Source organism: Spea bombifrons, chromosome 1 (genome assembly GCF_027358695.1).
Source record: "Spea bombifrons isolate aSpeBom1 chromosome 1, aSpeBom1.2.pri, whole genome shotgun sequence".
Lineage (NCBI taxonomy): Eukaryota > Metazoa > Chordata > Amphibia > Anura > Pelobatidae > Spea > Spea bombifrons.
In genome coordinates this window covers 52,631,193-52,643,516 of record NC_071087.1, presented here as the reverse complement: position 1 = coordinate 52,643,516, position 12,324 = coordinate 52,631,193, and the positions used below count along the sequence as shown (strand labels likewise).

At 39.0% G+C, this 12,324-nt stretch overlaps 1 protein-coding gene across 5 annotated transcripts in view; it reads right to left on the bottom strand.

Moving 5' to 3' along the window:
• Positions 1–9,043: 9,043 nt before the first annotated feature.
• FAM13A (family with sequence similarity 13 member A) overlaps positions 9,044–12,324 on the bottom strand; it is a 75,559-nt gene continuing 72,278 nt past the window's right edge. For all 5 annotated transcript variants that reach the window (XM_053461598.1, XM_053461599.1, XM_053461600.1 and 2 more), the window contains 3 exons: positions 10,869–11,065; positions 10,652–10,753; positions 9,044–10,186 (listed from right to left, as the gene is read on the bottom strand). In XM_053461598.1, the coding sequence (XP_053317573.1) occupies positions 10,063–10,186; positions 10,652–10,753; positions 10,869–11,065 (423 nt within the window). In that variant the 3' untranslated portion in view covers positions 9,044–10,062. The remainder of the gene's footprint in view (positions 10,187–10,651; positions 10,754–10,868; positions 11,066–12,324) is intronic.

Below are 12,324 nucleotides of genomic sequence, written 5' to 3'. Positions count from 1 at the left end.
TCTGTTGCAGGTTTACTTTTTCCCTCTTTTTATGTCATTCAGTCCTTCTTTTCTTTCAGGAAGAATCCAGCTATTTGTCTCAAACTTGTAAATACCCACTGTTGGAAAATCTTGAACATTTTTATTTCTACTTTTTCTGTACTAGACAAATAATATATAGAGGTCACGTTTGACAAATTTACAATGAAACCCATGTAGTAATGGCATGAAACATCAGATAAACACTGTAAATGCTTTCATTAATTAGTACACGTGCAGGCAGCCTAATTGTGGTACACTGTCATCTGTGGTTAAAAAAATAAAATGTGCTTTATGTTACCAGCCAATCTGTACTGACTGGAATGCCGGGAGGTTGTTGTTTGATCCGTGCTATCATATATGGGATCTGAGTTCACTATTCATTATTAGCTTCTTGTCCCTGTATAATGAATAGTTAAATCAGTGACACCTCAACAAAGTCACCTTACCCATTAAATTATGTGTTATGCAGGCCCACTTCAGCATGATTGCTGGGGAAACCTGCCAATATTGGCACTTCATAATGAATAGTAAAGTCAGAACTTTCGCTTTAGTTAATAGACCCCTGCAATGCATGCGTCACTGCAATGGTCAAACCACTCAACCCCCAAATAAAAAAATTACATTGTAAAAAATATACAGTATTTGCTCAATTATAATACAAGGTTTTTTTCAGAGCAAATATCCCTCGTCTTATAATCGCAGTCGTCTTCTAATCAGACCTCAAATAGAGACTAAGATCCAGATCCCCGCAGCACTGCAGGGGACGTGGATCCTCCTGTCTGGTAACCTCAGCTGCTGCCGGCACTTACACTGGACGTCTAGCACCGAGCGCCGGCGAAAGTGCGGGCAGCAGCGGAGGTTGTCTCCGCGCATGGTGCAGACCTTCCCCAGCTGCCAGAGAGGAGAATTCCCTGCAGCGCTGCTCAATGGATGCAGACAACCCCCGCTACTGCTGGCACTTCCGTCGGGGCTTCTATGGCGGAGCGTCGGCGTCACATGACCTTCCCATGATATGCCTTTTAACAAGAGTGGCATATAGGGGTATAAGGCATTTCTGGAGCCAGAGTGGCATATAGGGGGTATAAGGCATTTCTGGAGGCAGACTGGCATATAGGGGGGGGTATAAGGCCTTTCTGGAGGCAGAATGGCTTACGAGGGGGTATAAGGCATTTCTGGGGGCATTTCTATAGGGCATTTCTATAGGGTTTTTCTTTTTTTCCTAAATATTCAGATTTGGGGGGGTCAGGATCATCTCATAATCGAATAAGCAAATACGGTATATAGTAAAAATACAGGACTACAGCTCCCATAAACCAAAGTCAAACTGACAAGGATGATGGGGGTTGTAGTCAATATCATCTGCCCACCCTAGCCAGACATTTTGCAATGCTAGTGTCATGAGGGGGCATGTGGGAACTGCAAAGAACGTGCTGCAACAACACAGAGCTCATTGCTATTTAACTTCCCTGAGGAGGTCAGCGGAGATCAGAGGAGCGGCCCATGCTCCCCACTGCCCGCAGAAAACAGTACAATGGGGCAGCTACCAGGAACATCTAATAGTGTGACTGCCCCGCAAAAAAAGGGACTGTTGGGAAGTGTGGAATGAAACACAAAAAAGATTTTTACAAATATTTTGCCTTTCGTATATTATTCATACTAAAAGTCGGACTATACATCTAAAGTGGTATTAAAAACTATCTGTTCTTAATATATAATTTGTATTGGCACCCTACAATTTAAAAGGGGAACTGTGGCAGAAGAAAAACTCCAGGTCTTAGCTAGCAAAATACCGTCAGCAAAAAGGGGATAAGACATCATTGGGAGAATCTTTTTCCCATTTCACATGGACAGTACCTTTATCCATAATGTGCCTCTCGATACTTATATCGTGTGTTAAGGTCTACATAACTGGAAAGCAAGCCTGTAACCAAGTCCAAAGTTCCTGCAGTCTACAATATATTTGTACTAACATCTATGCCCAAACCCACACTAACATACAGATACACACACTAACATACCCAGACAAACATACATACCCACACAGACATACACATCCAGTCCGAGGGAGATCCAAACATAAATGCAGCTCAATTACCCCTTGAAGCCTCACCCTGTGTTTGATGCAACCTCAGCCGTCATCTGCAAACTCTCCCTTCAGTGAATAATCCCCATTAGGTTTTACATATTAATGAAATACCCAAATAAGAGATATACTTTCCAGGTTTGTAAAGCATAAGAAATAAGAAGAGGTCAAGGAAGTTTCATGTGCATATAGTTGGCACTGGAATCCAAATGAGTGAACTGATGCCCCATGAGATGACGTGTAAAGAAGAGAAGATCAAGCGATGAGGCATTCAATTGAAATCACTGAGGGACCAAGAAAATTTAAGCTGGAAATTACTTTCTTTTTATTTCAAATCTGATCATAGGTAACATACAAGTACTTAATATGATACAGAACAGGGAGTACTTCCTAAGCAAACAATTGTTTACTATTCCTCCGAAGAAAATGAGAACTCTGTTTCACATTTATTCCCAATTTTTTATTTATTTGGGTTCTTTGTTGAAAGAGATTTCTGGGTTCTGAAAAGGGAAGATCTGTGCACCATTTACATATTTTATTGACGTATTCAGGTGATGCTGCCAAACAGAAATAAACTCAGTTACACGAAACACACAGCCACGTTGAAAAGTATGTGTAATACGCATATGGAAACATAAGTGTTGACAATGCTTTTCAGAATTATGCTTCATTTTGAAACATTCTACACTAATATGACAATATGACAACCCTGTGTATGGCAGGCATTAGCCAAATGTGTGTAGTCATAATCCAGGTTGCGTATCCCTCTTCCAGAGTTGTGACATGATTATGACTAACAAACTCAATATACCGTGGTCAATTCCCAAAAAGGTTCAGGTCGGTCAGGTTAAAGATTAACTGAAATGGTAAGACTCCCTTTAAGTTGCATGTACTTGCATGCTACAACTCACAGAATCACCGGCACCATCTTTATAACTAATAGAAAACCATTCCATTGGTTTCCATAGAGACTTGATCATTTTTAATCTTTACATCAGAATTTCTCTTGTTTACCATTTATTGGCCGAGAGTTTTAATTAGTTTGTTTTAGCTTCATTCATGCCTGAAGAAAGGACCTAAAAACTTGGTCTCGAAAGCTTGTATCTTCTGTTTTTCCACAGCTAATCTTTTTTTTATTTTCTTTAAAGGAAGGTTAAAGTTCTTAGTCCACATGATCATTATTATCCTGTTATTTATGTCAAGGTTTTACACATAGTTAAATATCAATGGGAGTTATTTTTAAAGAATCTATGGGCTGACGTTATCCTCCAGTAAGGTGCTTTTCTTTCCCGGGAGGCTCTGGTACATTTCTGGGAAAGCAAAACAAAGTATGAGATTTCGGAGGAAGCGTGATATGCATGAAATCAACGCAATGTAATACTGCTTATCGCAGGACTAGTTCAATGCTTTGTCACAGGGTAACCAGTGTATTGGGAATTTATCCATTAGAGTTCATTATCCCATCATACTGCAAGGATTTGCACCGATTAGCGATGAGGTCTAACAACAGGAACTTACTGTGAGACCAGAATGTTAATCGTATTGCCACAAACAGCTTGCATGTGATTTCCTGCAAAGATTTATTGGATTTTATCACGCCAAGTACACAGCAGGATTGTTTTAGACATGTCCGCAGTGGCAGAAGTGCATTTTATTTTGATTGATGTGCTCTGTACAGTGGCGGGCCCTTTTTTTGTCCACCATAACTTACCAAATCACTTATCAGGGAGTGCCACCAGGCCCACATCAGGTGTGCACCCTTCCAGAGACTGACTATACTGTTAGTCACTAGAGGAGCAGGCTCGTGGGGGGGACAATCCTGCTCACCTGTGATGCACGGTGGGATTTGATGTCATATGAAGCTGTGCCCACTGCTTGTGCGATTCCACAAAGACAGAATAAGAAGAGTCTAGAGGAAGAAGGAAGAGGAGACAATGGAGGAGGAGGAAATTTAGCTGCAGCAGGAAAAGAGACAGTGACAGAGGAAAGGTATAGAGACATTAAGAGAAAGCATTAGTAAGTGTGTGAGCGATGAGTTATGCGGCACCATCGTCAATGTCTGGTTCAGTGTATAGTGATGGGAGTTATGCTGTACCACCATCAGTGCCTGGTTCAGTGTATGGTGATGGGAGTGATGCTCAACAGCGGAGCATAACTCCCATCACTATTTACTTAGCCAGAGATTACATTAGTTTATATACCGCCAGGAGATTCCAAAGCACTGTTACAATGTCAGTAAGATGCCACATACAGGATGCGCCCCAGGTGCCAAATCCTCTAGGTACGCCCCTGTGCATCGGTCAGAACTGTCCTTATCAGGTGTGATTCCTTTTGTTGGTTCCCTTGCACAGAAACTGCATTTTGATTCCAGACTGCTGTTGTAAGAGATTAGACGGTGGCCCTGGGTAAGAGGATACAAATTCCTGCTTTGCCTGTTTTTTTTGTGCAATGTTAGCTTCGACTTGGGACCATGAGAAACGAATGATAATTTGCTCAAAATAATTGGGCATTTAAATCCTTGTCAAGTTTATTCAGAATAAAAATTCCTGCCAGCTGTGAGCAGGCCTTGTCGAACATTCAAAAAATTACTACATTTAAGCGTTTTAACCATCCCAAATTCACAGACATGCTTGTGCATTCAAAAATAGCTTTATTGTTATTTTATATACAAAATACAAAAATGTACAATTACCATTTTCTCTCTCAGATCATACAAAAGATTTCTAATTCCATTGCATACAAAACCTCAAACAACCTGAAATTGTCATGAACATCCAACAGAACGTCCAAAACATTCCCCTTAAGAGCATTCTTGTGCAACATACAAATTGTGACGTTTACATTGTTTTAAGGAACCTATTAACTACTTTTTTTTTTGGCTGCCAAAGGAACTTGCATGCGTATCAGATATGCTTTGTTTACATTAGTAAATGAATAGAAAGATCTTGCGTTCATTGGTTTGTGTGAAAAAGAATACATCAAGACCCACTTATTTGACATCACTCACATATAGCTAGATGGTCCCTCATGACTGCAAAAAGCTGAAATCTAAAGACAAGAGGAAATGGCTTAAATCTATAACTCACATGGATTTTTTCTCTTCTTTAAGCATTAAATATAGTGTTGTATAAAATGATGTAGTGTTCAACTGAAAAGGTGGGTTTTATCTTGCTGCATGAAAGTTATTTTGCTCGCATAGATAGAAGCAGATACTGTTAGTCATGTAATATCTGGATGGCATTCGTCCACGAGTATCATGCCGAGCTGGTTCTTTAAGCCAAAGCTAATAAAGTCCTTTCCTCCACAGAACTTAGTGAGTTAGAAGGTCCCTTTGGGTGATTAAGAGAGATATAGTCTATTGTTTCCCCTCAAGGCAGCATGACAAAAGAACTTGGTGCGTTAGTCTAGCAGATTATACGAGGAGAATCACAAACATGAAGCAGATATACAGACTTCCAAAACATTGTATTATGCGAATACTATTTTTCGAAACACAAAATTACATTATATGTAGATGTTTGTCCAACTTTTTCTGTAAAGGGCCAACACAATTCCACATTTGCCCAAATTATGGGCAAATGGAAAAACTAGAGTATAAAGCTGTAAGGTCAATGTATATACATAGAACCTAAGGAGTACGGCCCCCTTTCCATTACTTGAGAAACTGGATGGAGATTTCAATAGGTCCCTCTGTGCCAGACAAACCTTGCGTAGAAGATGATCCAAGCCTCGCCTTTTATAAGGGATGATTATGAGAACAATCATTCAAGGCTGCTGTAATGGCTTGATTTAAAATATTATATATATATATATTGTAATAGCATACACAAAGAAAAAAAATTATATTGTAATCTGATACTAGTAGTAAGAAATTGGTGGAAGTTGCCCTGCAGTCCATTTTGTTCATACAAAAGCTAAATTATGGTACATTTCTGACCGTGCAAAGCTTACATGTTTAAACAAGCAGTAAAAGGTATGGTTCAAGTGAAACTGGGAATATATTTATTAAACCTGTATTTGTTTTTAAAGAAGATTTTAGATGTTTTTTATGCAAAGCTATGATGCATGTCAAAACACTGCCAGTCATAAAAAAGGACCATAATTACACTTTGTACACATAGTGAACAGGATGTACCTATAAGTGCATTTTAACACCAAGTACAGATTATGTTTTCCAATGCTAAATATACTATAGAAATCTATAGGCGCTTGAAATATTTTTTAGTGCACTTATCATCAGGAACGTCTGTGGGGCTGTCAAAACTGAAATGCGTATTAGGCACACCAAATTCAACACTACCATGCATTAGGAAGACACCACAACACATGCACATACTAGGTTTTTAATCAAATGATGCTTTATTTATCAAAACTGATAAATGCATGCATGTACAAACAGATGGAAAATAGAGAATTAGAAGCACGTCATTTCTATACAGCAAATTCTATCTTTTTTTAATCATTTATGGTAAAATGACTACTGCAAAAGATTTTAGCATAAAAAACAAACTTTCTTTTTGGCGTACACTTTTGTCCCCACGATAATAAGGATCATCATTACAAGTGGAGTTCAAATGAGCTCGGATAAAGCAAGGAGTGTACAAAGTGCAAATAAGTTCATATACCCTTCCTCTGATCAAGGGGTATAAAATAAGGCGTATTCTTTAAATACGTCATGGCCCGGGCGAGTAATTCAGACGGGATTATAAAGTTCTAGGGTTCTACGTGCCCTCAAAAACATAGTTGGAGGGCCTGCCAGATGTTTAATAGTGATCCACTGTTACACCCCCACACACACACTCACCAAAATTGTGTTTATACCATCTTTATATATAAAAAATGGCAAAGATATCACAACCTGAGACTATCTCCAGTTTTCCAAAATACACTCCCTATTACAATTGTGCATCAAGAAAATTGATATATTCTAAAAATCACTGTTTGGATCATACCAGCTGAACATCAAACAATGTTTTTTACAGGATACAAAAATTCCCATAGCTATATAACCACCTCGACAAAAGTGAATTCATCTCAAACATCCTTTTGCAGGAAAAGTTCAAGCATAAAGCTAATACTTCGCTACCACCCTCCCCCCTAAAATGTCATTTAACAAGTGGAAATTTTGGAAAGATGTTCCACCATCAGTGTTGGAAGCAGGAGATTAATGCTCAACACTTTAGGCAATTTATACAAATTATTGCCAAGACCAACCAAACCCCCCACCCCCGAAAAAAGTTGTACTAAGCTTGGTTATAATAAATGCATGGACACAATGGGCTCAGATGTTTAAGGAATTGCGTATGATGGGCACAGCTTGTCATTACATTTTTTAGTTAAAAATGTATCCTCTCTTAATATCACTTTTTTGTATACCAACAGGACTGAACGAGTAGTCCCCCTGGCACTTTAAGGCCAGTGGCTGCCTGATGCCATAGGTGCGGCCGATGGCTGCCCACTATGTTTTTATGTTCACGTAGCCTGGACAGTCTAGGCCTGTAAACAAATATAATCCGCTCTGATCTACCATATTGTGTTGGTAAGCTATTTAGGAGAGGCAGTTTACTGTATTCTGGCCTGTAGTCATGGCTTATAATAGCTCATGGGCTGATCAAAAAGCTTGTTACAGCTAAATATAGAAACCCTGAGGGAACTCTATCATCTGCAATAATGTTTCTACTGGGGGGCGAGAGAGGGAGACAGGAGGAATGAGTAACCACACACAGAAACATGAAGAAACCATGTCTGCCATTATTCCCCCAAATTATTTTCATTTTCAGGGTCTATTGGGAAGTTAAAGCCTAGTGTAGAAATGATGCTTTTTCAAAAGCTTTGCTGTAAGTCGGTGCTTCTTAAACCAATCCTAACAGCCAAGGAGAGGTAGGCCTATCTCTGCCAGCACGTCAACTGACTAGTGAAAAAAACTAGACCATCTTAAAACGAGACAAAGTTCATAGTATTGGTCAAAGGTTCCAAGGAAGTGGTTTGAGAAGTTGTGCCCAACAAACACGCATGCTTTCCAGTAACGTCTGTGATAACACTTATCTCTGATGGCTTTTCTGGCATCACCAGGTACAACACATTTAAAATAAAAGAGCAAAGCATCTGCTGAAACCATATCTGCTGGAGCTGTCTTGGAGCTCTAGCTCCTTCCAGCATCCACCTTGTCCTAACAACCAATACCCAGACCACCAAAAATATTTATTATGTGGAACAGTGAGGACAACGCTGAATCGGATTCTGTATTTACAGTGGTTACTATTCAGCCACATTACAGTAAGATCAGATAGCTTGTGCGGAATATATATTTTTTAATTGAATACTTAACACCGCAGATTTTATAAAGGCCACAAAACAACATTTCTGGTCACATGTAAAACTTCAGTGAGTGATTACATATTCTGTATTCCAAAAGAGATGTCCTTTGGCCCAAATAAAAATGTTTCAGGAGCACTGACACAAGTTACTGCCCCAATAATGTGGCAAACCTTACGCACATATAAGACTTTAAAGGGTCTGTGGACTATGAACATGTGGAGTAAGCGAATCTGAAGCAGGAGCACAACAACAACATTGGTTACACATGCATGTATGATATTATCATAGGTTTGGTACATATGTGAACAGTGGCCATACCAAGAGGTGCCCCAGATGGCCTAGAAACACTTTTCCTAATGTCCTAAAATAGTAGCATTGTGCTTATGGCTATTTTACCATCATAGGTTTGATTCTTTTTACCGTTGACTTCCCGTTTTTCATACAACAGAATATTTATGACCCTGGCAAAGACAATTTTTTTGTGTCGTTGCCAAAAAAAGCCCCTCCGTCGATGGGGTAAAGATGCATTCTTACATTATTCTCCTGGGATTTGGTGGGGTCACACGAAATGTAATCGGACAAGGACAAATCAACAAACATATGCAGTCGAGGATCTTGTGAGACAGTCGGATTAGTTCTTTATAAGCATTACAGTTATTTTATAAAGAAGAAAGTGCATGCTGCAAAAGGAGGGAAGGGATTCATCTTCAATGTGTGTAACGGTAAAGCAATAAAGAAACTGCACAAATGTAATTAACGCATAATATTGTTAACAAAGATAATTTTGTTAAAAAAAAAGTCCACCAGTCACCAATGAACATTATATAGACAGTTTAAACTCTGATGGTAAGTCTGAAAACTCATCCAATAGTTTTCCCCCCATTTTCTGTCTACCTCTTTGTGGTGTAAAAATCTAGTTCGGATAGGAAAGCAAGGTTTTTCCATCAGGTGTAATGGATGCCAAAAGTACAACATGGACCAAGACTTGCAATCCAAATCCATAGCGTTTCCCATCGCTTTCACTTAAATTGTGTTAACGTGAGGTAATATATCATCCTGGATATGCAATTCAGTACCAGTGTGTCAATGGACAAGATCCATTTATGATGCAGAGCCAAGTGTAAATCCCTGTGTTTTACATCCATCAGCCAGATTACGGCTTGTGACTGGTATAACAAGATAAAAGATATGATACAGCCCGTTTACGCAAAGCAGCTGTAATCCATGTAGTTCCATAATGGTATTGTAACCAGTAGTCCTTCCAGGACATACCATCCCCCATGTTCAGGTTAGTGTTTAGTAGTATTTAGGTGGCTCCGAACGAACGTACACGTCTTGTACTGCAGTCGTACCTTGGGTTTGGAGCGTACCTTGATGCTGGTTTAAAATAAACTGCCTTCCAATCCCGTTGTCCAATAAGCAGGAATACTTGTGTCATAAGAGCATCCTCCTCCTGAAGAAAAGAAGACCACTTCTGCTCACGAGAGCATCCAGTACCGTTGGGGCACTTTAAAAGTCTGAAGCAACCATCACTTTGAGGATGTAGCTTTAGTTTCAGTTGGCAAACCTTCCCAACCGGCTTAGTGTAGTTTAATCTTAGGATACAAGCTGTTCCAGTTCTGAAAAAATGTTTCCCGCCATTACACTGGCTGTGAAGTGCCTCTTTTGGTGATTAAAACCTCTAGTAGTCGAATCTTTGCTCTCATGTGCTTGTACTCACTATATTCTTCAGCCATGGGTGTTCGGTCTTCTTTCTGAACATTTCTGGTGGAGATAAAAATGAGCAGAGTTAGAGCAAAACAAAACCAAACACCTCACATACCCCAATTACCTAGATCAAACACCTTTTAAGATAGATTTGGTCAATTTTAACAAACAAGTTAAAGAAGTATAAAGATCACCTGAGAAACTCTCTCAATTTGCCAAACTATACATAGTATCTACTACTATATATTCACATCCACTATGATAGATAAGTTTTTTCCCACCTTTTTCAAAATCCAGCTATTACATCATTGTATAGGCATAAAGGCATAATGGCCAAAAAAACAGACATAACAGACTGTGACAAGATAATCTTGGAGCACAATGGTGATGCAGGATCTGATGTCTGAAGAGCAAATAGAGCAGAGAAAGATGCATACTTGGTAGAAACCTCAGATAAATGTTGATCACGCAAAAACTTGACTCAAAAAGAAAGAAATTTTGCTGCATAAATGAAAACCTTACCTTCCGTTTTGCCTAAAAAAATTATCCTCAAAATCTCTGAGTTTTTTCCTTATCCTCTTTTTCTCTTCCTTTGCTTCCTGCAGTTGTTCGAGAAGCTCAGACCTAAAGCCACACAAGAGATACACGTCAATATACATGAGACACAGACTTTCTTGAAAAAAAACGATGACCAGGTATGGAAATAAAACTATAGATGTTTAAGTAGAACTGCACATACACTGATGCAGAATGAAGGTTTCCAAGCCCAAGGTCTTGGCTGCTCTTCGATGGGGTCTTGTCATCCACCGGTGATACAAAGCCATCTGCGTCCTCCTCTAGCTGGTCTAAAAAACTCTTTACAGTGAACCCTGGCTTCATAGTAACGGCAAAGTCTGTGTTCGCATTGCTGTCTTCGTCTGATCCTTCTTCTTCTTCCTGCACATTCAGAAAAGAAGAAAAACATTTAGTTCCCCACCCCACAAATGCCGCAAAGGCAGATCAGGCATGGCAATGCGAAAATCTTTGGGGGAAAGCAAGAGGAAATAAAAGAAACCCATTTTAAAACAAATTAGTACAGTTCACCCAAACACAACCAGCACAGTTAGTAACAGTCTGATTCCTTACATGCCAAAATGGGGAAAGTTATTATGATTTATTTTGGTCAACCAGCTCAAAAAAATAATCCATGGGGTGCTTGAGAAAACAGATATGTTGTATGGTTTATCCTAAGAAAGCCCTAAAAACAATGCTACAAAACCTCTGAGTAGCAGTAGATTTTTGCTTTGATATGCAAATTATTGAATAAGCTTGCATTTAAAAAACACTCATTTACTGTAGTATCTGATGCAGTTTTTTTTTTTTTTTTTTTAAGACATAATACCAAAGATCAGGTGGTCAGCATTGCTGTCAACGCGGAGAGCCTGTGAAAAGCTCATAGCTCTGTGGAGATTCCCTGATGCTACAAGTCAAGTCAATCTGTTCCTCTGTTGTCAACCAATGGTGCCATTAGAGCTTCAAAAAAAATGGTTAGGATCATGAAAGGTTTACAACAGGCGAGACTTTATGGCATCCCACGAGTGGGTCGTTTGAGGCAGATTAACTGATTTATCGCCTTACCTGCGGTGAAAAAAGTGTCCTTATGCCGAATCTGTCACTTTCATAGAACATTGCTTAATTTATATATAATTCAAAAGGATACGGCTTATAGTAACAATGGCGCTATAGAAGAATATTTATTACATTACTGACTCCTGTTTGGAATTCTGTGGCTATATATATATAATATAAAATATATCTTTTTTTTTTTTAATGCCATATTTCAAATACTATTTTAAAAAGTGGTTAATGCATCTAATGGAATAAGTATTTTGTATGAAGCAATGTTTCATGAAGGTACATATAAAAAAAAAAATTACATTATTCAAGTACACAGAGACTCAGAGGCAGGATGAGTACGGAGATACGGAGTCCTTCTAAAAAGGAAACTAGGTTTTATCCCAAAAGACTTAATCATTTCAGGAGAACGACTCGCCAGAGCTACCAAACATTTCATGCTGGGGGGTGTAAGACATTCCTTATAAGATGTAATAAGATCATAAAAAGGAAGAGAGGAAAGCAAAGATAAAACACAGGGTGAATGGAAGAAAACAAGCTGCGGAGGTCACAGAGATCTCTTCAACATAAAAAGCCAACAC